At 35.3% G+C, this 27,786-nt stretch overlaps 1 protein-coding gene across 4 annotated transcripts in view; it reads right to left on the reverse strand.

Moving 5' to 3' along the window:
• Window positions 1-12,437: 12,437 nt before the first annotated feature.
• The window catches only part of LOC129001185 (BTB/POZ domain-containing protein 3-like), a 37,427-nt gene continuing 22,078 nt past the window's right edge, over window positions 12,438-27,786 (reverse strand). For all 4 annotated transcript variants that reach the window (XM_054428398.1, XM_054428397.1, XM_054428399.1 and 1 more), the window contains exons 5-6: window positions 15,100-15,250; window positions 12,438-13,279 (exon numbers count right to left, since the gene is read on the reverse strand). In XM_054428398.1, coding sequence (XP_054284373.1) covers window positions 12,630-13,279; window positions 15,100-15,250 — 801 coding nt within the window. In that variant the 3' untranslated portion in view covers window positions 12,438-12,629. The remainder of the gene's footprint in view (window positions 13,280-15,099; window positions 15,251-27,786) is intronic.

Here is a 27,786-nt window from a genome sequence, read left to right on the forward strand (position 1 = left end):
ACATAAAAGATAGTCCGTAAGGTGTGATTTGCATTGGTAGGTCGTTTGTAAAAAGGATAAAAATCACAGGACCAAGCACCGAGCCTTGGGGAACACCTCTTGGAACAGGTTGCTGGCTAGATCTTGTGCGAGAAATTTCCTTATTGGTAATGTGCTGGATTTCTACAATTTGGAATCTATCTTTTAAATAGCTGGAAAACCATTGAAGAGCAACATCCTGTATTCCGAGTGATGAGAGTTTAGACAAAACAAGATCATGATCTAAGCAATCAAATGCTTTGCTTAGATCCAGAAAGATAGCTGTTACATTGCTGCCTTCTTCAATTCGATCCGTTAATGTTTCCACAAAATCAACTAAAGCTGTAATAGTTGACCTCCCCTTCACAAAACCATGTTGGTTCTCTGTGAGAAGCTTGTTGACTCCAAGATGTTGAAGAAGCTGTGCCAAAACCACCTTTTCAAAAATCTTTGAAAAGGTGGGGAGCAATGAGATAGGTCTGTAGTTTCTCATGTCATCTTTTTTTCCTCTCTTATGTAATGGCATGACCTTAGCGACTTTCATTTTTTGTGGAAACACACCATGGCAAAGCGATAGGTTGGTGATATGAAGAAGAGGCTTGATGAGTTCTTCTGAACAAAACTTGACAGCCTTTGTCGATATATCATCAAGACCTGAAGATGTTTTTGTTTTGAGTGAGTAGATGATCTTTCTTATTTCAGGTTCTGTTACAACAGCTAGCTTTTTAAGCTCAATGACATTCCTATGTTGATCAATATGTGCTGTTACAAGAGTTCTTGGTGGATTTAGCTTCAGCGTTTCATCAGCAATTGTTGTAAAATATGTATTAAAATAATCAGCTACTTGTGACGGGTCATTCACATCAACTCCATCCACTGATAAAGGGACACATGATGTAGTTGATGATTTCTTCAACTTCCGTTCACTGTTGATGATATCCCAAACTGCTTTGGATTTGTTGTCAGCGGTTATTATGTGTGTGGTGCTATGAACACGACGAATTTCTTTCAGCCTCAGATCATATAATCTTTTGAAGTAGCTTGCTCTTTGTTTTTCTGCCAAATCATTGGTCAACAGGAAAATGTCATAGGCCGCCAGATACTCCCTCTTCATCTCCATGGTCTCTGCATCGTAGACAATCTTCCGTGAACTTCTAGGTCTTCTCGTCCTCTTCCGCGGACAGGCTGAATCAAGTGCTAGAATAGTTGTTTTAATAAACCGGTTGTAGGCTTCATTAACATCATCACTACTCATTATGTCTTCCCATGACTGAAGAGATAAGATTTGTTTCAGCTGAAGAAGGTTATTGATGTTTAGATGTCTTCTAGTTGAGTTGATTGAATTAGCCCTGTTCACAGGCAGTTTAAGACTGCACAGCTGAGCAGTGTGGTCAGAAATTCCAGCATTTATAATTAGGACGTCAGCAGGGCCGGTTCTAGGAATTTTTCAGAGTTAAGCGAACACCCGAATCAGCGCCACTTAGGATTCCCCCCCCCCCCCACAAACCAATATCATAGCATAACCGTATTTGTGAATTTTTTCCCAATAATTTTGGGAAGAACTTTTTTATAAGTTTAGGTTAGAAGAATACTTGCAATAAAAGACTGTTTATTATTCGCAGAAATTTAACATTTTTACTCATCATATAAACTTGAGCAAAACCAAGACCACACTAAAAAAAAACAGGCCGTAATCCCTAATGCTCGTCAAGCATGACGTCACGATAGAAGACGGCAATGCCGTAATGTTTACCGTTTGTGATCAGCTGCTTGTTTTAATCTTTCCTTGGAAAATAAATAAATAAATACCTACGTCATTGCCGTCTTCTATCGTGACTTCTTTGGGCTGACTGGACTTGCCACCAGATGATTTAAACAAAAATCTACTCATTGATTTGGCTTGTTTTTTTATCAGCCTCTTCCAAATTCGCCTTACCCTTTTTATAATAAGTGCCAGGCGTTTTCTTTTCTTCTGCCATTGTTTTCTTAGTATCGGCTAGCTAGATGTTTTACTCATTTATTTAGTTTATACTTATTTCTTCTTATTTAATGCGCTACTTATAAATTAAACTTAAAACACTCGTAATCATTCACTTATCAACAATCATGAATCATCAAAACAACGCCATTACGATACCGATACACGCTAATACGCTAATACACTAAAATAAAATAAAATAAAATAAAAGAGAACAATACAACGTAGTGCTCTGCTCTAGGATAATACACAGAAGGGAGGGAAGGGAGGGGGAAGTTTCTTGTTGTGACAATTGGCGCTGCGCGCTTGCTTATTTCACCTCGAGCATAAGTGAGTGAGTCGTGAAATGAAACCCACAGGCGCCGCGCCGTACGCTGCCGAGTGTCAGCTCTCTACAAAATCGAAACTGCAAATGGCATTGAGTCCTTATGAGTTGTAGTGCTGTACAAATATACACATTTTTCAAGTGCTGTTGGTACAAACAGAATAAATGCCTTTATTGTGGTATACTTGATCTCTGAGCGAAAATAAACAAAATTACGTTGTTCACGTAAAAAAAATTGTTCCGTTGGCGCCACGGCGCCACTTTTTCGTGGCGCCATATGCGGCCGCGTAGTTCGCGTATGGGTTAAGCCGGCCCTGGACGTCAGTTTCCTCAGGGTTAAGGTTTGTGCAAACAGCATCGATAGAGGTTGCTGATCTGTTGTTGCCAGAGATAGCTATCCTTGTTGCAGGTAGAGGTACTCTTCTTATATCGAAGGAGGCGAGAAGTTCATCAAACCTGGTCTTTCTTGTTGAGGGCTCCAAATTATCGATGTTAATGTCCCCCATCATGAGGAAAGATGCATCACTTGTAGCAGTCGAGCGAAATATCTCTTCGAGGACAGAAAGTGCTTGTCTCATGTTATTCACACAGCTTGAAGGTGGTCGATACACTCCAATCAAGTTAAGACTTCTCTTGTTACTTAAATTTATTTTTACAGCAGCTACCTCACAAATGAGAGGAATGCTGTTCCACAACAGATAACGAAGATAATTCAACCAGATAGCGCTGACTTAAACCCTCCACCGACCGACAGTCTGTTCCCGCTCGTGTACCGGCAATGTTGCATATTCATGATAGGCCTATCAAACTACAAGTATTTATTTTTATTTTTATGTCGTACGTGTCGTGTAAAAATGTTGTATGTCGTGTAATGTGTTGTAACGAAGCTATTCAAGCGGATCTACATCTTCCTGTATTGAAGTGTTTGACAATGGCAGCTCGCCGAAACATGTAACACACGTTGACGAAAGTTACTTTTGGAACTGATAAAGGTATTGTAAAACCAGATATTTTATATATTACAGTTCCGGGGCTACAACAATGAATTATTGGTTATGTTGTATCTATGACTTACTTTTGAATGTCCATTCCCTTGTTAAAGCTGTTCACAGTTTAGAAAAATCCTCGTAGTTTATGTGAGCCACAGACTGATTGCAGTGATCTAAATTTACTGATTTCTGTTAATACTTAAGAACTGTTTTACCAAGTCAAATCCGTTAAACGACTCAGCCACAAAATATAAGGTACAAAAAGGACATTTAGACACTAGCACAGTCTGTGACTGGTTAACACAACCATAGATAAAACAAGGCGAGGGACTATTTTTTTATCTATGACACAACTAAGTTATTTTTTAAATAAAAAATTGCCAACATCTGGTCGATATAGATGTGATGTCTACTTCAGTAGGCCTATTCAATAGGAATGAATACAAAACCTATACGGAGCACAATGCCTTTGTTAAAAATTCAGTCTGGGAATATTTGAATTTCGGATAGTTCCCGCGGCGGCCACTGGGTATAATCATGTATACTATTAATTGCAAGCGCGCGGCTTAATCGGGTGATCGGAGTAGAGCGGTAGCTGTGAAAGCGATCCTAGCGGTGGCCGCACGAATCTCATTTCTGTGGCAAAATTCCAGTCTGACTATTCTCTAAAATCATTTAGCTTCAAGGGGTTTGCCAATACCAATAGTCAACGGTTGTATGTATATTGTCATGTGAAAAAGTGAGCAATCTTCTATTTTTTTATGGTTTGCCATATGCAGACTTGGCTATATGCTATCATATACAAAATTATATTTGTCTATGATGCTATCTAGCTTTTACCATAGACAATAAAGAATTCTTTTTGTCTATGCTTTTATCCTATTCTGAAGACACTACAAACAGCACAACAAACGCTAATCGTTGCTAAATACTGTTCAAGTTATCCTTTACGGTAGACTACTACTTACTGATTATAGATGTGTTTAATCGATTAATATAACTTGAAAAAGTTTATCTGTCCCCGTAGACGATAGCGATAAAAATCAAATAATTGAAGTGATTTTATATAGTCAACTTATTATCTTATTAAGTAAATGAATTAAAACCAATATAGCTAGGTACCGGTATCCTGATTACTTAACTAAAAGTTATGATAATCTATTTCATGAAATATTAGTTCAGCATTTATCCAAAATAGTATAAGTTATTTCGTACCTTGGGCCGGAAATGAGTATGAATCTCAACTCTCGACTCTCTAAACGATGATTTGAACAAAGCTGTAAGTTATTGACAAGGATAATCAAAGGACTAACCTCATGAATAATTAACGATTATTTGTCAACATTATCTAATCATTATTTCAAATTAAAATGCTTTGCTCCGTTATAAAATGTCGAATATAAGACAACTTTGCGAAACAGTACAAATGGAGTTACAGAAAGTTACAGTTACTTAAATCTTTTAGTTCAGACATCGTTGTTTTAAATCATCAACGTTATACTTCGATCGTATTTCAATAAGTTATATATATGATGAAATGCTCTACTTAATGCAACACGATTAACACAATTTACTCAAAATAATATAACATTGCAACAATGTTTTTTTTTATTTAAGCCTACATCACTATCCTAAATATTTGTGCTTCGTTTCGTCCCCATACGGGAAGAATGAGCGTACACCTAGTTTGCAGTGGCCTATATGTATTATGGACCGTGGCCCACTGGGTTGTTAACATTATTGAAAATAACACGACATTTCGGCTGTAAAAAAAGGCATAAATAGTAAATACTATTTAATCAGCTACTTCAAGTATATTCCACTACACCGAACTTTCCGTAGATGAATTAGCGTAAGCCTAGAAAGTAGGCCTAACCGTCGATTTCGACGGGTTTCACCTAGTTAAGCTAAATAAAAGTGGTGGGGAACCCAGTAAACCTTCCCCTTACATCACCTAGATTTTGTAAACAGACTTTAGCCAATATATTTTTCTTTAAAATATAATTTTTTAGTATGTTGTCACAAATTTACTTGTTGATTATTGTTAAGCTTATAAAGATGGCTAAGTCCATTGTTGTAGGTAGCCCTGTAGTTGCATGGTGTTCCCGTAATACGAATTGAGATAGTTGGGTTCAGCAGGTTATTTAACCTCATTTAAGCTACTTTTTACAACGACTGTCCTCTCAAACGCCACAGGAAAAACTTAATTCCCTAAGTTTATAGAGATTATAGGTATATTGAAATTACTTTTAAAGGTAATTTTGACTTAATAATTTCATTTTTCTACAGTTACCTACACACAGAGTAGCTGATTCTGTGTATTTACTTACCTTTCCACCATCATTTCACTTTCTTGCACACATTTTACTTCCTGGCACTGCATTATTTCAACCAAACCACACAAAATAGTGTGCATGTGTTAAGTAGGTACTTAATATCATTGACTATATAACACTAAAAACCTTACTTCAATAAGTGGTCAAATTAAGGTTTTATTCTAAAATGAATAAGATGTAACAACCTATTTGATACAGCAGAACAAAGGAACAGCATTATCCTCTTCCACCTTCTCATCTCGGGAGTAGCAGCTTGTCAAAATATACTTTATTACTAGCAGCTATTTCCGTGCCAACGGGGTCAGTATGCAAAAGGGACAATGTTGGTTCTTTGAAAATGACTTAAAAATGGTTTCACAAACGCAGCACACCTGTACACTGAACGTTTGAATTCTCCACTATTAATATGTAAACATAAAAAGTAAAAACGTTTATAAAAGTATTATAAAAATTAAATGGGATAGCACTGCCTAAATATCTTTATCTTTTGTTCTATACCCACACAATCTAATATAAATTATGAAAAATATTCGTGTGAGCTATGTCAGGTATTCAAATGTCTCCCAATTTTTCACTAACCCACCACATTACTGTCATTAAAAGATAAGTATTAAGTTAATTTGGAAATATTTACATAACTTCAGTTTTAGTTGACTACTCAATTCCCGTACATAGGACGGGCCAACAGCTCGTAATTTAATAATAATTTAATTTAATTTAAAAATAATTCAAATCGAACTGGTTTGGGGCAGGTTATGGACTTTTAATCTATAATAAAAATATTGGTTTTTTTCGAGTCGGTTTGAGTTGGTTGGTGGTCTTTATCTGACTGATTTTCATAATTTTTGTCTTAAATTAAAGGTATATAAGCACAGATTTGCCATCAAGCATCGACATTCATTTATCTGACCTCCCTGCACATTTCTTATGGGAGTTAAATTTGGTTTTTCTTTTCGAGTTTGTTTGACTTTTCTACCCAACCGATTAATCTATGCAAGCACAGATTTGCCATCAACCATCATCTTTTATTTATCTACTACTAGCTGTTACCCGCGGGCTTTGCCCCGTTTAACTTCTTAATTTTCAAGATTATCTCGTTCGCATGGCTCAATCACGTCCTGGTTGAAGTTTGTTCGCTACGCTCACTCACCTTTAGGTTGGAGCTCGTTCGCTGCGCTCACTTGCCTTCAGGTTAGCTCGTTCGCTACGCTAACTCGCCTCCAGGTTGAAGTTCGTTCGCTACGCTCACTCACCTTTTGGTTGCAAATTAGCTGTTGTCATAAATGTAAAAGAAATAATAGTGCTGCACCCTGTTGGTAATCCTTGTAACTTTAATGCTATTGAACATCATAGAACAGAACCAACTTGTTTAATTGAAACAGCTGTTAAGATTCAATAATTCCATTTCTCATAAGGTTAACATGGGAAACTCCAGAGCCACTGGGGCGGAGCCCGAAAGGATTTTTGAAATAAGAATATGCCTATATGTTAATCGGGAATGTGAGCTATCATCATGCCAAATTTCAGCCCAATCCGACCAGTATTTTTCGAGTTTACTTTTCCCATACACACATACACACATACAGCAACCACCTCTTTTTTATAATAGTATAGATAGATAGATAGATATTATAATCCAGTAACCTAACACATTTTACCTTGCATGAAATGGGGTAGTAGGTTTCTTTTTTTTATGTTCTTTGTAATAGTACCGAGATGCTAAATCCAAATTTTCGACCTCGGCGACCTTCCGGATCACCTCCAAAAAGCTTAAAAATCGGTGGAATTTCGCACTATTTTTACGTTTGTCCAATTTTGACCCTGAAGCATCACTTTTTCATCAAGAACAAGCATAACTATTTTTAAAGTATATTAAATTACCTATCATATAAGACCAAAATGGTTATTACAGGCCTAATAGTTTTCAAGATATGACTCCGCAAACAACGGCTAAAATTACCAAATTTTGAATTTTTTTAAAGTTTGGCTAACGTTAACCCTAAAGCATAACTTTATCGTTATTTTTCATTAAAACGACCATAATTACTTTGAAACTGCATTAAATTACTCACAATTTAAGACCAAAATGGTGATTATAGGCCTAACACATTGAGAGATATGCCTCTTCGAGGTTCATAAAATCTTCCATAAATGTTTGTATTTTATTAAAACGTTTTTATTAGGTCGCTTTCTTGTCCGCTACAAATTTTGCAACCGATTTTATACTAACTTCCCGATGAGCTAGGGACTTGAAACTTGAAACATTTCTCACAAATGGAAGACAATAAAATATTATACAATTTAATTTTCATATTTCCCTTGGGCTACTCCCCATGGGCTTGTTTTTATTAAATCGATTTCTTGCAAATTTTGATACTTCCCGATGAGCTAGAGACTTGAAATTTGAAACATAGCTCACAAATGGATGACATTGCAATATTATATCATTTAATTTTTATATTTCCTTTCGGGCTACGCCCCATGGGCTTGTTTTTATTAGCTCGCTTTCCTACAAATTTTGATATCAATTTTAAACGATGTTCCCGATAAGCTAGAGACTTGAAATTTGAAACATAGCTCGCAAATGCATGACAATGCAATATTATATCATTTAATTTTCATATTTCCCTTGGGCTACGCCCCATGGGCTTCCAAATTTTTCATGTTTACATTTTGAAAGGATGTAAATATATCAATTAATTTAAGTCAGCTGTAAACATTAAATTTGACAGTTCGAAGAGCAGATGTTAAGAAGTACAGGTTATGCTCCAAAGATATTCTTTATACAAACAAACATTTCAAATAAAGATAAACAATCTGATTGCAGACATGAAGGTGTTTGTTAATAATGTCAATTGTTATATATTTAGTATTCTATACAGTAAACAATAAATTAAATGGATTGATATATTTATAGTTAGTAGGCAGGCCATACATTCAATCTAATACATAATTATATGAAAAGAAACTTAAATAAACCTTAGATTTCCCACATGCCTCTGTGTTAATCTAATATAGATGCTTGAAATATATTTAACATTCACACACACTAAAAACTAAAAAGTAGAAAATAATTTATAAATAAAAAACTTTTTTTAAACAAAACGTTTTTAAATGCACTAAAAAGTAGAAAATAATTTATAAATATGTGAAGAGTATAAATACTTGTAAGATTAAAACGAAAAACGTGGGGTGCATACAATTGATAATAATACATTAGTTCAATAGGTGAAGGTAATTGTAAATTATCTATTGCATGCACCCCACGTTTTTCGTTTTAATCTTACAAGTATTTATACTCTTCACATATTTATAAATTATTTTCTACTTTTTAGTGCATTTAAAAACGTTTTGTTTAAAAAAAGTTTTTTATTTATAAATTTTAAGAATCAAGTTGTTCAATTTGGTCAAATTTTATAAAAGAATCATAATAAGAATATAAACAAATTTATTTTATTTTAACAACATATTATAAGTTTTTTATGGAAGAAACCTATTGTAATTAAAATGTTTATACTATCGAGAGGAATTGATATAAAGAATGAAGATGCAACAGTGAAAAAAGGTTTCAACTTTGCTGTCGTTCTGCCATGCAATATATTACTTCTTTTATGCCAGGATTTACTGGCACTCCTCAGGACCTCCTGTCCTGTCTGTGCTGTATGAATTGAGAAGTAGTGGGGGGAAGGACCAACTTGTTTAAACTACAGCACAGACACTAGAAGGACATGGATATAGGTATCCTTACATGAGCCTGATAACAGATAAGGAACTCTTACACTGTATCTGCCCGCCTGCTTATGAATTTTCACAATTTCTTGATAAGGAATAAGATTAAACAACCTTTAGGTATGCTTTACCTTTAAGAATTGAATCAAGAGGACAAATTGTAACAAATTTTGAGAACTTAATTGAAAATAAGACTAATAATATGACTTTTTTGGGTGAAAAAAGTTGTCTCAATTTGAAATTTCAAAGTCCTATAACTTTTGAACGCCTCAACCCATCAGTATGGGATTAACTGCAGGATGTATACTGTATAATTCAAATATCTACAATATCTGACCAAAAAAACTATATGGCATCATGAGTCATATCATGGTTGTTTGTAGGTAATAGTGACCACAGGTGTCCCCTTGGCACTGTGGGTGGTATTTAACTCTTTCCTGTGTTAAAAATTACTTCCTGCGTAAACTATAGGTTTTTATTGGTATTTTTGGTTTCTTACCTTGCTCCAACTAGTACTCTTTTGATATATGAGGTATCAAATGAATAGTGATTAATTTGAAAAATATTAACAAATAATGTATGGTTTGCACAACAAAACTCGCATAAATTCTTGTAAATCTGACTTTGTTTTTTATTTATGAAGCAAACTATTGACTTTTTATAGTCTCAATTGGTTGTATACCATTAGGTGTATAGTCCTCTAGTGTAATAAAGCATTTTCAAGAGTTAAAAATATATAAACTGTAAGAAAATAAACAAATAAAGTAAAATGTTAGCAAAAATAATTTGAGTATTTTGTTTACGTAATGTTTTTCACTCATTAAATATGAGTTTTTTGTCTAAGTTAGAATTGTATTCCATTTATATACTCTTTGTGTAATTTAAAATACCATAATCCTATTCAAAATTATTAAATTAAGGCTTTTTTGCCATTTTAAAGTTGAAATCAGAAAATCTGTTACGCAAAATCAATGTTTACGTATTGTTTTTCACCTATTAAATGTGCTTTATTTGTATATCTTATAGTTGTATTCATTTTATACACTCTTTATGCAATTAAAAAACCATAATTGTATTCAAAATTATAATATTTAAGCCAATTTTAAGCATTTCAAAGTTTAAGACAGAAAATTTGTTAGGTCAAATCAGTTAATTTACGTAATGTTTTTGACCCCTGAAATGAGGTTTATTTGGAAAAAATACAGTTGTAATCCTTTTATACACTCTTTATGCTATTTTAAAAGCCATATCTGTATTCAAAATCATAGTATTTAAGCCATTATTAGGTATTTCTATGTTGTAAACAGTTTAATTTAAAATCAAAATTACGTAAAAATAAATAAATACCGTTCGTCACAGGCCTGTGTTCTATCCCCGAGAACCATTTATTGTAACAATGTACGTGTGTGTTTATGAAGACAGATACAATAGATTTATTTCCATTTAAAAATAAATTTTTATAACACAATCTGTACTCGAAACGAAATAAATTTGTTTATTTCTTATTATGGTTCCTTTATAAAAACTTGACCAAACTGAATAGCTTGAAAGTTGAATCTTAAAATACAAACATTTATTTTATGAACCTTGAAGAGGCATATCTCTCAATGTGTTAGGCCTATAATCACCATTTTGGTCTTAAATTGTGAGTAATGTAATGCAGTTTCAAAGTAATTATGGTCGTTTTAATGAAAAATTACGATAAAGTTATGCTTTAGGGTTAACGTTAGTCAAACTTTAAAAAAATTCAAAATTTGGTAATTTTAGCCGTTGTTTGCGGAGTCATATCTTGAAAACTATTAGGCCTGTAATAACCATTTTGGTCTTATATGATAGGTAATTTAATATACTTTAAAAATAGTTATGCTTGTTCTTGATGAAAAAGTGATGCTTCAGGGTCAAAATTGGACAAACGTAAAAATAGTGCGAAATTCCACCGATTTTTAAGCTTTTTGGAGGTGATCCGGAAGGTCGCCGAGGTCGAAAATTTGGATTTAGCATCTCGGTACTATTACAAAAAACATAAAAAAAAGAAACCTACTACCCCATTTCATGCAAGGTAGACCCTGATTTTTATAACAAGGTTACTGGGTTATTATTCGACCAAAAAACAAAAATTTGATTTTTTTTATAATATTTACTTCAATTAAAGATGTATTTCAGCAGTTCTAAATACATTTCAGTGAGATACCAGCTTTTATTCGAGCTATTGATTATTAAGATCGGTCATACCTACCTGAAGCATGTTGCTGAATAACGAATCAACAATAATTATAATTATTTTGGGACTTATCTGCAATCAATTAGTTTACCCAAGGCAGCAATGTCGTGGGTTTGGATTCTGGTCACTGCCAAAAACATTTTATCAGTACAGATCACCTTTGTACTGTACCGGCTCACCCTGTTTTGCTGTATACGATCCAAGCATGGGCGGTTAGTCTATGTGGACGAACAAATGCAAGGTTAAAGAAGGCCGCCAACCTCTTATAAAAAATTATCCGTAGCTGCATTTATATTTTAGTTATGTTAAATGTCTTGGTCTTAAAATACTGCCCTAGAAATTAAGGCTTTTATTCAATTGAATCAGTTAAGTTTAAGATACAGTATTACTTAATCAAAAACTAACATTTTATTATTTCTCAAATATTTAATTTAATTTTAGATATATTTACACAATTCTAAATACTTATCCTTCATGTTTTGAGCTGAGAACCTTCAATGAAATATCAGCTTTCATTTGAGTAACTGAATAATGATTATTAAGATCGGACATACCTAAAGCACGCTGCACCCAAATTGTTCCAATAAGGAGTTATTTATCATCGGTTGTTAGTTAAATGATTTTGCTTGAAACCTTAAAAGTAACCATCGATTTTGACGGTTTTCACCTAATTATTTTTGATTAATATTTAAATAAAAATTGCATAAAAATAAAGTTGCATTTACTGATAGATATAAATGTCTTAATACAATAATAAAGATTAAAACCTAAATTTCAATGGCATTAAGCACTGAATAGTTCAAAAAAGTTATTTGCTAGAGGGATTGAGAAAATAAAATAATTAGGTCTAGTTATTAGTTTTATATAAAACATACTCTTGATAACAAACACTACAGTTGTATACAAAAAAATTACTGAACACCCATAATTTCAATGTCCAAGTAATGAGCTTAATTAGTGATAATCAAGTTGGGATGTTTATAAAGTCTTAATAACTTCGAGTGACCTGAGGTGATTCTGTCTACTGCACTGCTCAAGTCGATCGAACTCTCTTGGTGATTGTTATGTAGGAAATTTCTCCAATATGAATAAGTTGAGTTTGAGAGTCAACTGAGAAGTGATTTCCTGACATCCTCGTTTGAACAAGATTAACACGGTGGAAGTGATTACATGAACACTCAAACCTAAACCTGTATGAGGTGTTTGGAGACAACTGCACATTTTCACCATCAACATCAACTGGGATGCGTCCCCAGGCTCTTAACTCTCCTTTGAATGTAGCTATGGTATCTGTGCCTCTCCTGATTGATAGGGTGTAGTTGCAATCTGGATCATTGTAGCTACAACGGACAGAACACAATTCTATAGTGGCTTCTCTAGTGGTAAGTGTAAATTCAGAAGATCCCGAAGTGTGTTGATAGCCCTTTTTTACAAACTCTTCGACAATCAATTCAGATTTAACCATAGGACAACCTCGCTTCTTAATCACATTGCAGATAGTAGTAAGTTCAGGCTGTACTTGTCCAGTTCTGCGAGATTCGCTCACTAGTGCTAATTCTTTATATGTCAGTACTTCTGAGGGAATTACCTCCAGAAAGATGGCATCATTGTCCATTGTACACACCCTGATGTGTTTTAGATGATCATTTAGTTGATCCCTCAAAGTTTGGCTATTCGAGTTTCCTGAAATAAGATGTTAATTTGAGATTAAAATAAATCAGTTTTGTAAAGAGGGGAAAATATTCGTATAATACCTTTTAGAAACAAAATTAATCATAGGTTTTTGTCGAATACAGAGAAAATTAGTTTTTCAAACTGTTTTTTTAAGGTATACAATCAAATCCAGAATTTCCTGAATTCGCGCCATCAAAACCTTAACCAATCTTAAATAAACTTACACTGCATGATCAAATCCGAATCAAGCTATAACTTCACTGTCTGCACACTCTGTTATTTACAATCTCCCTAACACTTTAAACCCTAAGCCTATGTTTTGTACTTCTCTGTTAATAATTTTTGTAGGTTATGTCAAAAATAATAAATAAATTAATAATAAATAAATAAATAATAAATTTATTTTAACACAATATGTCTATATTTAACTAAAAAAAAGCAAAAAAAGCAAGATATGTGATGTTGTTCTCTATAATAATGTAAAAAGACGCAAACCAGGCGTTGTGTACAATTCCTATTAACACGTTCGCTACTGAGCGTTGCATATATGCGACGCCACGGTCATTGCCACAGACCGAGGTATACATTTGAATCTTACACATAGACCGGCTGTCACTTGGATAACAGTACACACAGACCATGGGCAAAAACCTGTAAAACAGTGATAATTTACATTGTAATACGCTACAATCGTGTTTGTAAATAATTTATTCTTGTTTTTTTGTATTTGTATAACCTTATGTAATGTTGCATATTTGTGACGCCCAGTCTACAGCAAAGACAATAGTGAAAATTATCATAGTTTTCTTGAAATAGACCAAACGTCGCATATATGCGACAGTTCATTTTTGTTTGTGTTTTGAGGTGAAGGTAACTAAAAAAAAAAAAACAGATTATTCAAGAACAGTTTACAACTGAACAAATATAAATGCTACATAGGATAATGCAGCATACATACTGCATACATACATACAGTGATGCAGAAAAGTAAAGACCAGTTTTTCCAACTATCATATGACGTCACCAATCATCATATCCACAGACCAAGTGACGCAGTTGTGCGTTAGACATCTCTGTAGACCACTGCAGGGAATTCAGTGCCTTCAAATTGACTGTTACAAAGATATAAGCATTTTAATAACATTAGAACCCCGAAGCAAATATGCGTCGGCAGTCTATTTTAATGTGACTAGCCGTCGCATATATGGAACTGGCCGTCGCATATGTGCGTCGTTGGTCCTTGTGAATGAAAATTTTCATACTATTGCAGTAGCGAAAGTGTTAAACTCAATAATGCCTTCAACTTCCACCCGAGCAGACACCGTTTATTTAAGGTGGGCCTCTCCCGCCAGCTAAGCCACACATTATTGAGCTAAGTATGGATTGCACACGTATGGGATTCACACCAGCGCAGGTAGAGAGTTCTCAAGTCAACACTACACTCGTCAGTGTAACACCTTAGCCAACTGAGCTATCATGCCACCACCGGCCGAATGTGAAAAGTACCTCTTTAAGCACTAGCGCTCGTAAGTAAGTTTCAACTAACTAACGCCCCAAACTATACTCGGACTAATAAAAATATTAAGTATTAAGAATAACTTAGAAATAACCATATTTTCCAGGAAGCATTGGGAAATTTGGATCTTAATTTGGTTGGACTAAATCTTTATTTGATTCTTCATACCATTGGAGGATCACCCATGAATTATTAGACAAGGGCGGGTAATACAAGGACAAACCAGACTTTTCACAGAAAATATGACCATGTCTGAAGTCACTTGCTTAATGTCAAATGTGTATATTAATAAATAAAATAATACATATTTTACCTTGTTTTTTAGCCCAGTTGATGGCTGCCCTCCAAAGCTCAATCTCAGGCACATTGCAAAATTCTTGTTCCAGTATTCTCAAGAATGCACTAGAAGAGAGGTCCAGGAATTGAGGAGAGGCCAGTACACGGTCTGTTTCAAACTGCAGAATCTAAACATAAACAATGAAGCAACAGGAATTAAATGTTAGGCAGGTGAAGTAACCTAACAATGTGAATGAATCATATGAGACGTAGGAATTGGCTAGCTCTGGAACTTGCAAACTAGGTCGGGTGGTGGAACTGGCTACCTCTGGAACTGGCTAAACCGTCCCTGTCAGGAATTGGCTAACTCCAGAACTCACTAAATCGATTTTGTCCTACGGCGGAATTCGCTAACTCTGGAAGTCGCTAACCCGACCGCTCCCACTGTACGGAGCGTTGCCGAACTTGTATGACGTGTTGTTACATTGTGAGGCCAAACGAGGGTAAGATATGTTTGTTAACAGTACTCAATGGAAGGCAATAAGTAGCTACTTATAACCAGTGTGAAAATTAGCCCTCAGTTTCACTTCAAGACTTTTCTTATAAATATATTTGATTTTCACTGTAAAATCATTGAATTTAAAACTCATCATGTAAAATTGAATGTATGTACGTTTTTTTGTCGTAGGAGCCAAGACACCCCGACAGCTACCCAGTACCTGTAACATTTAACCCGGGCCCCATGGTGTAGGCCGGAGCTTACGCACCAACCTTGGACACACCAGGAATACCGGTTACTTGGTCGCACGCACACTCCAAATGGGTACCCCAGGACTGAAACCCTGAAGGACCATAATGGAATGCTCTGAACGTAACACAGTGCAAGCAACACTTGGGACCTACCCAATCCCTGACAGGCCGAAAGCCAGGAAAGCCATCAAAGCCAGGAAGAGGGGACCGTCATTTCCCAACCCCCCAACCCCCTATTTACACCACTACTCGATCGAGGCCTACCCATTCACTGGGAAATCAGGGATAACCAGGGCGATAGATCCCCAGATACCCCCAACGGGCTTGATCCCAGCACCTGATCTACTTTGTTTGCCCATCTAGCCCAACATCACTACCAGGCCATCAGGGTTTCCCAAAAGGAGGCAGGTATAGAATAGGCACCCACCCGGATGGTGCATGATTAATGTGCTTCAACGTGAACGCATGTTTTTGCTGATCGGCGTAAAGTATCTATATATATTTTTTTTCTAACATGCATGGCACATTTGTAATTAAAAAAAGGAAAAGTTATACTGTTTTTTTGTAAGTTTTAGCGCCGCTTTTGACACTGTAGATAGAAAATCATTTATGTACAAACTTTCCTCTTTAAGTGTCTCAACAAAGTTTTAGAATATTTTAAAACAATATTACATGCATGATTAATGTGCTTCAACGTGAACGCATGTTTTTGCTGATCGGCGTAAAGTATCTATATATATATTTTGTCTAACATGCATGGCACATTTGTAAAAGGAAAAGTTATACTGTTTTTTGGTAAGTTTTAGCACCGCTTTTGACACTGTAGATAGAAAATCATTAATGTACAAACTTTCCTCTTTAAGTGTCTCAACAAAGTTTTAGAATATTTTAAAACAATATTACAACGGTACAAGTGCCTCTGTTTGGAATCGAACAGGTGTTACGGATAGTTTTAATACAACAATAGATCTGAGGCAAGGATGTGTATGTAGCTCTAGTATGTTCAATTTATTTATTAACAACATGCCGGAGGTGATTGGGGAAGGAGTTTTGTTTAAGGGTGTCAAAGTGAATATTTTAATGTATGCTGATGATATAATTCTTATTTCTCCAACAGCTACTGTCCTCCACCTAAGGATCAATCGATTAGTTAATTAATTATTGTGCATGTTGGAATCTTCATGTAAATCTAAGTAAATCCAAAGTTATGGTGTTTCGTAAAGGAGGCAAACTTGTAAACAATTTGATGATCGCGCGGTGACTGTGGAGTCATACCGACGATCCCGCCGTGACTGCGAGTCATTTTGACGTGCACCGTGACCGCGAGTCACAAGTTTCTATACCTGTAAATACTCAAGACTTTCTTTTTATGTACAGGAAAAAATCCCGTCCCAAAAATCGGGAAGGAAATAAAAATCCCGTCCATCGCTACTATTTGAGTAAGACTTGATGCATTTTCCAGTTTAATAATAATCTTAAAAATAATACAGTAGACTCCCTCTTATCCGGACACCTTTTAACCGGACATCGGTTTAACCGGACTACACTCGCCGGAAATGACATCTCTTTAACCGGACAATTTTTATCAGCACATCGGATTAACCGGACTAGATTGGCAGGAAGTGGGCGGTACTGAAACAACTGTTCTCGTGGGAAAGATTTGAGACCAGTGATCACATATCTAAATACGTAATAATCATTATTAGCTTATACAGTATGCATTCGTCTGATCGTCTGCTACCTACCAAGTGCAATTGACTGTGTTCTCAAGTTCATAGAAGTTTATTTATTAAAAGTGGTTTTATTGAAAGCATAAGATCAACCAGTAACAATTTAATCTAACAGTGAGTGTTTTTGTACATATTGAAACAAGTCAAATAATTTATTTTTCATTTACCATTAATATAAAAACGTAAAAACGATAATTACTTACTACCTACCAGAATGAGGTTATGCATGTTGATTTTTATTTGAACAAGTAGCATGATTTATCACCTTTTCAGCACTACTGAACAATTGCTAACTAAACTTTGACATCTATTTTACTTCAATATTACATTAAAAGTCTTGATTATTGATATTAAACTTGTAAATTTAACAAGATCTGGGTTGGAGACTAGCTCTTGCTTATTCCTGTTTGTTTATGCTCTTGAGCTATAATTTGGCGGCAAGAAGAAGTTTGAGTTGTCTGCACTTGCAGACGATGCTCAGCAACTTTAGTTTCCATGAAGCTTTAACACCCTTTGGTGACTCATCTTTGGACACTGGTTACCAGACCTGCTATTTCCCTTCTTTATTGATCTGTGAAGGTTTTATTTGATTTTATTCCAGTTATAAATAAAATAAAATATCATATGCGAAGAAATATTATTATTTTTAATACATTTTATTTGTTGATTTCCACAAAGTTTAGCTCTATTGGGTAACCTTGAAGAGTATTATTACTACCACCCCAAGAAATAATATGTCAATTTTGATGGAGTTCCAGATCGAAAACACAAAGAATGGAAAGCCTAATATTATTTTTAACAATCATAAATATAGACAGAACTATGTGGCCAAAAGTGGAGAAGTCACCTGGCGTTGTCTTGGTAGGAGCTGTAATGCCACAGTAAAGACTGACTCAAATATATTACTCATAACTGCAACCAACCCAAAACACTCTGGACCTCACCCAGTGACAATGAGGACACTATTATCTCCTAAAAGCACAACACCTGTTCAGTCCACCAATATAGAGATCTTATTGGAATCATCTTTCGAATCCTCATTACCACAAACTCAAGTTGATTTGACTGACTCTCCCTCACACCTTACTACTGACTCAGATGAAGCAGTATCCTCTGCCGTGTTAGATCTACAAGAAGAAAATAGGCAACTAAAGGAGAAAAATGAAACACTTGAAAAACAGTTAACATGTGTTTTGGACCATTCTATAGAATCAGACACCCGGCTACTAGAATTTACAGAAGAGATTTTCCCCATACCAGATTATCTTCCTAAAAATGACAAATCTAAAATGATAGATTGTTCTGTACAGTGTCAACCAATGACAATAACCTCAACTACTTCTACTGAAGACCTTACTCTACAAAATAATGCCCACAAAACTTTAATATCTTCTGGAACTCAAACTGACAGTTCATTGATGAATAAAATTGTGATTACCACGGAACTACTAGGAACAAGCTGGATTTGTGACCTAACACTGCAGCCATATATGGAAATTTTAAATAGTCGTCTCTTAGCCCTGACTTCAGGAATATGTAATAATAAACAGGGGCGGATCCAGAAGTCATTGTCGGGGGGAGCAACCGGGGGGTCTGGGTGCTCCCCCGGGAAAAAAAATTGGAAATTATGTGCTGAAATGAGCGTTTTTAAGCTATTTTGAGACATACGCAATTAAATAAACCTAGCTTGATGTATGGTACAAGCGGGTCTAGTTTTATTATTAGATAATATTTCATATTTATTTATTATAATTCCGCCTAGATTGGTATTCAACAATTCATTATTTAAGATTTTAGACTAGAGTCAGAAAAAGAACGGGAACAGTGTAGTGTAGTGAACAGCTGAACCATTGATGAGTTTGATTGGAATGAGACAGTTTTGTCTGCACACAGTCTGTAGTGACATTGTTAACCCTTTTAGACCCGGGAATCTTAGTCATCTCGACCGCTTGAAGTCCTGAGCAAATTTTGAATAAATGTTGGTTTTTAACCTAGATTTCAAATACTAAAATTATTGATTAGGTTTGTTTTAAAGACAAAACCTTCATAATACCATATCAACCATTTCAGTTTCAGCAATAATTAGCATTATACAGGGTGTCCCGGAACTCTCTACCAATATTTTAGGGCATTGTTCCTGGGTAAGAAACATATCTAAATATATTTAAACTGTCCGGAAGTCCTTAGTTACTCAGATAGCTGCCATTTTGTTTTTTTCACTTACTAATTTTTTTCTGAAAATTGGTTAAACATACGAAGTTGAAACTTTGCACAAACATTTATGACAACTAGACAAAGCTACAAAAAAATTATGACGATTTTTCAAATTCATAAAACAAAATGGCGGCTGTTTAAAATTTTGTTTCTTAAATTACTCGAAAACCGTTGATGTTACAAAAATTTTACAAGAATAACTTTTTTAAGGCAATTTTATTACAAATCGATCAACACCTTAATCTTTAAGATCGGACGAGTATAAACTGAGATATGGCAGTTTTAGTGATACGTGACCGCTTTCAGCATGCGCTGCAACTAATATCCGGCGGTCACGTATCACTAAAACTGCCATATCTCAGTTAATACTCGTCCGATCTTAAAGATTAAGGTGTTGATCGATTTGTAATAAAATTGCCTTAAAAAAGTTATTCTTGTAAAATTTTTGTAAAATCAACGGTTTTCGAGTAATTTAAGAAACAAAATTTTAAACAGCCGCCATTTTGTTTTATGAATTTGAAAAATCGTCATAATTTTTTTGTAGCTTTGTCTAGTTGTCATACATGTTTGTGCAAAGTTTCAACTTCGTATGTTTAACCAATCTTCAGAAAAAAATTTATAAGTGAAAAAAAAACAAAATGGCGGCTATCTGAGTAACTAAGGACTTCCGGACAATTTAAATATGATATTTAGATATGTTTCTTACCCAGGAACAATGCCCTAAAATATTGGTAGAGAGTTCCGGGACACCCTGTATACGTTTAAAAACATAAATATAACAGTCGTTAACCTTAACAGTTGCCTCTTTCTCCTATCTTATGACATTGCAACAAAACAATCAGTGTTACCATAAGACATGAAGGCAGACTGCAAAACAAAAATTCCCAGCTGATCTCCATAACCTACACAATCGATGCGTACAGGTCTGAGCAACAGAAAGATCCAGAAACTTCAAAAAAACAAATAAACATCTAACCTACACAACCGTGTTGGTTAGGTTGTCAGGACTTAAAAATTTACCTACACAAATGAGTGTGCTGGGTCTATACCGTGTGAATGTTACAACTACGCTTTTGTTGAGTTACCGGTACAGCAAAAAATATATTCTAAAATATAGATTTTCCCTCTTATACTCTATATTGAAATGCATAAGGACATAAAAGCAATTCTTAGTTTTTAAAGCAATCTATATAAATCCGTCTTACCTCTAAAATACCACAAAGGAAAAATGAAAGGTAAACTATTGAAAAACTAAATAGTTTGGTGAAAACAGTGTTTTTACTTTACAGTGAAATCATACAACTGATATCAATAATTAATATTACAGGACAGTTTTCTTAAAAATACTATAGTATCAAATCCAATCATCTGTCCTTTGATTTTGCAAATCTTTCTAAAATCTTGTCCACGCTAATTGTGATTCCTCTAGGATGTGTAGGAGACATAATCCATTTAGGCGGTTTTCTGTCATTCTTGATCTTAACCAAGTTTTGGCTCTTCTTAAAGTTGAAAATGTTCTCTCTGAGGTTGCATTGCTGACGGGAAGCGTAGCCAATACAGTTAGAAGATTTTTAACTGTGGGATAGATGTCACTGTCACATTTTTCTAGAACTTCAAGAACAGTCTGTGGAACCTTAGAAGAAGCATGTTTTAGTTGTTGTGATCTCCAATATTCTGACCAATTGTGTAATTCTCCTTCTAATTTCATTGCCATAACCACTTCAGATTCAACAAAGAGGTTAGAATACGTTTTGGCTAGTGTTTTGGCATCTTCCTTGAAGTCTCCATCGTGCCCTAGAATACAATTGGGCATTATCATTCTAAGTTTAAAACTTGTCATTGTTGTTTCCGGCAATCGATTTTTGAGGTCTTCAATGACATTATCAAGAAGTGGAATGTACAACGATTTTTGATAATAGCTATTAGGGTTCGTGGCTTGGTAACTTTCTCTGTGTGATTGCCGACTTGTTATCCTTGGCATTTGGATTTCAAATCCAATACTATTGGCTATTTCCACAGCATCATTGTACACTCTATTAAAAGATGTTTCAGGATGGATCCTTTTTTCCCCAATAATTTTAATTGTCCTTTCAAAACAATCGGCTGCCTTCGATACATCAAGTGTGGTTGACTGAAGATAGCGACTCAAAGGCATAGTCTCTTTAAGTAAATCAATGAGTGCTAGTAGTCCCATTATAAACTCCGAATGGCATATTGAGTTTAGGAGGGAATTAGCGATGGTGCTGGTACTTCGGTCTTGCCACTGAGATATCTTCGTTAGGGCCTCAACCACTGGCAGGAGCAAATCCAGAAACTTGATAAGAGCTTCATGACGTTCAATCCACCTCGTTTCACAAAGACTAGTTAGCCTACTGCAGGATATATCTTTAAAAACTATCTGTCTCTTTGCAGATGCATTGAAAAAAGCTACGATAGCCTTAACAGTCTCCACAGTGTTTAATTTAATAATTTAATTTAATAACGGGTAAGCTAGAGCTTTTTGATATTGCGTTGTTCAGTGCATGGTTACTGCAAGGAGAGTGGCAAGCATTTTTTGCAGTCTTTTGTATGCAAACGTACTGCCCCAACGGCTTCTGAAGCCATGACACTGCAACTATCAGTTCCGATTCCTACACAGTGGTTTACATCCAGGCCCAGTTCGGTAATGAGACTTATCACCATCTTCCCTAGAACTTCGCCCGAGAGCTTTGGCTCAATACTTGTACTTGCTGCTGCATTGTCTTTCCCGTCTTTAAGTGCAATATCGTAAGCATCAATGAACGTCATGAAATCTTCAAATAGATTACCTTTATACACATATCAAATGCTTAACGACAACTGTTCGATATTTGATACATCGGTAGTTTCATCAAACAAAATGCTGAAAAAACGAGCCTCTTTGATTCTTGAAACGATTGTGTCACGTATTTCTTCACCGCAAAGTTTTATTAATTCATTTTGAGTAGATTTGGAAATATAGGTAGCTCGTGAAGACGCGCTTTTAAGGTGGCTCTCTAGTTTTGAATCTCCAGCTGCTATGCGGAATTGTAGGAGTTCACGAAAGTTACCATGGTTGACATCTGGTGATGCATCATCGTTGAAGGATCCGTCGTCTCAATGTCCCCTAATAGGGATGTTTTGCCGTCCCAGAAAAATAATGGATTCAATTATTGGTCTTAGACGCTCTCGGTTTTCCTGCACTTGCTTCAACCTTTGTGAACTAATCTGATTTGCAATGTCAAGTGTAGGAGAATGATATGTTTTCAAAAAAGCCTTTCCTTCCAGAACACTTTCCTTGTGATAGGCATGCTTTTGGTGCTTTTCTAGATCACTTTATTTTCCTTTCAAATTTTTGAAATTTTGTAGTGGATCTAATACCAGCTTACCAAGAGCCATGCCTTTATTATGGCCGACTGTTCGATTGTGTGCAAAAACTGCACAGTATTTACAATAAAGCCCTTTTCTTGATGGAGAGAAAACCAGCCAATGGTAATCATCTATGTGGCTTTTTGACAAAAAGCGTTTAATGGTTTTGGTGCTGCCATCTTTGCATGCTACTTTGTGCTCAGAAAAAAGGAGCTGATAACTTGCTGAAGGCTGCCAATGATCTTCAAGTAGAGTCTTTTTGGTTAAGTCGTCAATTACGCTATCTTTATTAATAAGACCAATATCATTATGGGATTGTTGGGTCGAAACGTTAAATAATAAAGATGGTGAAGTTGAAGTAGATGGAGTTTTATTTTCACAAACGTCAAACTCTTGATCTACATCATCTTGTATTTGAATTGAGGTAGGGTCGTCTTCATTTTTGCTATCTTTTTCACAAAGATAATAGTTTTTTTCTGAAGCTATCGTCGCTATTGAATCATTTGATGTACTCGGTTCGACATTTTTGACATCTTCTTTAGAAGTAATCTTTTTAGCGGGAGTAGTGAAGAATGAGTCAATAGTTCTGCAGTTCGGTCTTTTTTTTGCTCATCGTGAATAGACAGGTTCCATCTACTCTTGCTCAAATATTCTAAAAAAGATACGAAACGTTTGAATTATTTATTGATGAAATTTGTTTATGTATATTTATTTGAAAGAATTGTTTTCCAAATTCTGTAGACCTACCAATGTACCATGGACAAAAGTTCTCTTCTAGGTACTAGTTTTTAGTATAAAAGTTATTAAAGCAATATATTTAAAATAGTAGAAACCCTTAACTATCCTTAAACAAATTTTTTAAATTTTTTTCAGGATCAAGTCATTATTTTCGGCATTTAAACAATTCCATAGTTTAGAAAGAAGTTTGGTGGAAAGTTTTTTGCTATAACTGGACTTCCATAAAAGCCTATCAGTCTAGGCTATAGGCCTACGTATCGTAATTGTAATTGTACTTCTGTACAGGTTTTGACAATTATTTACACGACTTAGTTAAAAGTAGACTTCTAAGTTTATAGCCTAGATAATTATTTACTCATCATAAGTAACTTAGGAGTAACTAAAATCTATAACGGCTAAGGAAATCACGGCATTAAAATAGGATAGGCTACATCAACATATTTGAAATTACAGAATTGTTCCAGAATTCCTGCTTCAGAAATGCAGATTCCATTTTCAATAATGAACACTACCTATCTTTTACTGTATGCTGTAAAAAAACTAATAGCATTAAGGATAATAAAACGCAACTACCTGCTTGGAATAAACCAGTTATAGGCCGACAGAAATCAAAAAATCAACTGTGATTCTACGAAAGAGCCGCGGGCGGCTATCCGCCGCACCAAAAATGAGGATTTCTGCTCCGTTCAACCCGAAATTATGGCAAAAATATACATGATAGAAAAAAAAGGTTAAACACAAAAAGTAAATTATATTTAATTATCTACAACTTTCTCACAGACGAAACTTCTCTGACCAACAAATAAAAATTTTAGTAGCCGACAAACTTTTCCAAGTCACGTTTTTCGTGTTACTCTTTTGTGTTAACTTTACAAATATTTATAGACTCTACTAACTATATATATATAATTAAAGCTATATCATTGGTATGAAGAGTTTATTCCTAAGCACTATTTAAAATTTTAAAAATGTATGTCAATTTTAAGGGGGTCAAAATGCAGTATATTTATAACGTCCACACTACTAATTTTTGCCGACTCCCATTCGCAGACTCTAGTCAGATTCATTCCTTAACCTCAAAAATTCTAATAAACAAACAAACTTACCTTTTACTTCAAATAGTTACGAATTCTACATCTTGGAAGATAACACCATAAGATTATCACTATTTGAGTAGATACTCATACGACAACCACTACAATATAAACAACACAATAAAAAAAACTTAGCTATTTCATTTACTTTCTAAACACGCATACAGAAGTTAAGTTAACCTCAACTGTCTGTCGGACTGTCGCTGTCGCCACTCGCTACTGTCGTTGTTCTCGTTCCTCCGTGGTGTGAGTTATGAGACCAGTGGTGCCACCTCAACCTCATTATGTGCTTAGTTCTTTAAAAAAATTCTACTAACTAAAATTCTGTTCATTCACATTGGTGCCGATCAAAAATAAAACTGTAAGAATAAGGAACGTCGACATATTCCTTAATCTAAAAAAAAAAAAATCCTCTAGGGGGGCAATTGCCCCTAGTGCCCCCTCTCTGGATCCGCCCTTGATAATAAACCCTTTGGTGGTCAGTGCTATAAAAAACACTCTGGATATCAACAGCTTTCTTGACCCTTTGTTAGTAAAACAGAAGAATATTATTATCATGCCAATTAACGACTCCGAAGATCTAAACGAATCCTCTAATGGGACTCATTGGAGCGTGCTGATTTTGGACAAAGCTAAAAATCAGTTTTATCACTTTGACTCACTGAACAATTACAACTTGACCTCAGCAAAAAAGGTTTCAGAGAACTTAACTTGATATATGGGAGGGGGCTTATCTTCACCAAGTTTTGTGTCACTGAAGAGTCCACAGCAACCAAATAATTATGACTAATTACCAAATCCACCTACAACAGTAAGCCCTCAGAGCATGAGTACAATGCGGCTTTCGATGAATTGAAGAAACACTTAAAGGAAAGAAATTTCTCCAGATTAGTATGCTCTCCAATGGGCTGCGTAAGGGACAACGTAGATCTCAAGCATTTTGCCGCCAAGATTATGGACCTTGGAAGAAGTACGGGAGTGTCTATTGTCATTGTAACAAGGGATCAGCCGACAAGAAGAAGACCTTTATGGAAAGGGTTGTCTCACATTGAGTTTGTTAAAACTCTTCAAAACTCCATCAACGAATGCCAGCCTTCTAACATCCTTCTACAGTGCGTTAGCTCAACACCTAAAATAGGTTCTTTGACTGAATATTTGGCTGGACCAAATGAGCAAACACCACAGTCTTCCCTTATCTCTGACACCAACCAGAAGTCGGAGTTGCAAACCTCCTTCAGAGAACGAGAAGATCTGGGAGAATCCAAAAAACAGTCTCTATGCGAAGCTGCCGACTCCATCGCAGATACCTGTAGCCCCGACCCTACTCTAGTACCAGCGCTAAATGGAGTTCCTATGGAGAAATCTTTGGGAAACTACCATCTCAGCCCCGCTGCCACGCCTCCATAACACAAGCTGCTACGACACAACACACAACTAGACACGCCTTTAGTATCAACAAATAATGAATTAAATATTTTATTTGGTAACGTACAAAGTATTACTAATAAAACGCAAAAAATTGAAATATGTCTGCAAGAGGAAGATAATGCAATCTTTTGTGTAGTTGAGCACTGGCTTAACGATCAAAATTTTGATCTTTACAATTTTGTAGGCTACAAACTTGAATCTATCTTTTATCGGACATCTGGCATTCACGGAGGATCTGCTATCTACATTAAAAGTAACTTAGGCTTTAATGTAAAACCCATTGACCTGGAATATATTAATGTTGAAAGATATTTTGAAGCAACTGCAGTTAAGATATGTGATGTTAAATTGATAATTGTGTGCCTCTATAGGCCTAGTGGTGGGGATGAAAACACATTTTTCGATAAACTAGACTTGCTTCTTGAATGTTTGCTAAAATTCAAAATGGACATTGTTTTTAGCGGCGACCTCAATATTGAAGCTAACGGCTTGAATACTTCAACTGTTAGGCTTCACAACCTTTTAAGAACAGCAGACCTTTATTGTTCAAACTTTAAACCAACAAGAGGTTTAGCATGTATTGACTATATGCTTACAAACATAGTACCTACTGAATTTAAAGTAAATGTGCTTGATAATTTAATATCTGACCATAGTTTTTTATCATTTAGGATTTTTAACCGTCTGACAAAAGGACGTAAGATTAATGATCAAAATAGGCTCAACTGTAAAATCATCCGGCCCTTACCAACGAGTGCTATTATGGATTTTAAACTAAGGCTACAAAACATTGACTGGCCTCTATTGCTGGAAGGACTTAATTCTGATGAAATGTACAATAAATTCCATAACACATTTATTGGATGGATGGATATTTACTTTCCAACTAAAGTGAAGAAAAACGTCAAGAATAAACCTAGAGCTCGAAAAAATTGGTACACACCACAGCTAAGAAAAATGAAGGATAATGTAATGGCAATGTTTAGTTTATCCAAACACACTTGAAATGCATTGGATGTAGAAAGGTATAAGCGAGCAAAGAAGATCTACAAAATGGCTTTACTACAAGGTAAAAAGCAAGCCAACCAGAAATTCATAGATTCTTCCAGTAATACATGTAAAGCCGCTTGGACAGTTATCAAGAATGAGACTCAGCCTAAATCTCAACAACCTGCTACACCGGATGCCGACACCTTTAACGATTTCTTCTCTTCCATGGTTGCTGATATCAGAGAGAACATCCCTGTTGCTGACTCCACGCCTGATGAACTCCTGGAGGGCCATCGCTTGACACCACATCATCCTCTGTCCTGGCAGCCTGTCGAGTGTAGTGAAGTTGTTAAAATCATTTCAAAGTTGAAAAATACCACAAGTTGTGATATTTATAATGTGTCAAATTTTTTA

The sequence above is a fragment of the Macrosteles quadrilineatus genome, unplaced genomic scaffold (genome assembly GCF_028750875.1).
Source record: "Macrosteles quadrilineatus isolate MER2022 unplaced genomic scaffold, UCM_ALF_1.0 Scaffold_8__2_contigs__length_117827958, whole genome shotgun sequence".
Taxonomy (NCBI): domain Eukaryota; kingdom Metazoa; phylum Arthropoda; class Insecta; order Hemiptera; family Cicadellidae; genus Macrosteles; species Macrosteles quadrilineatus.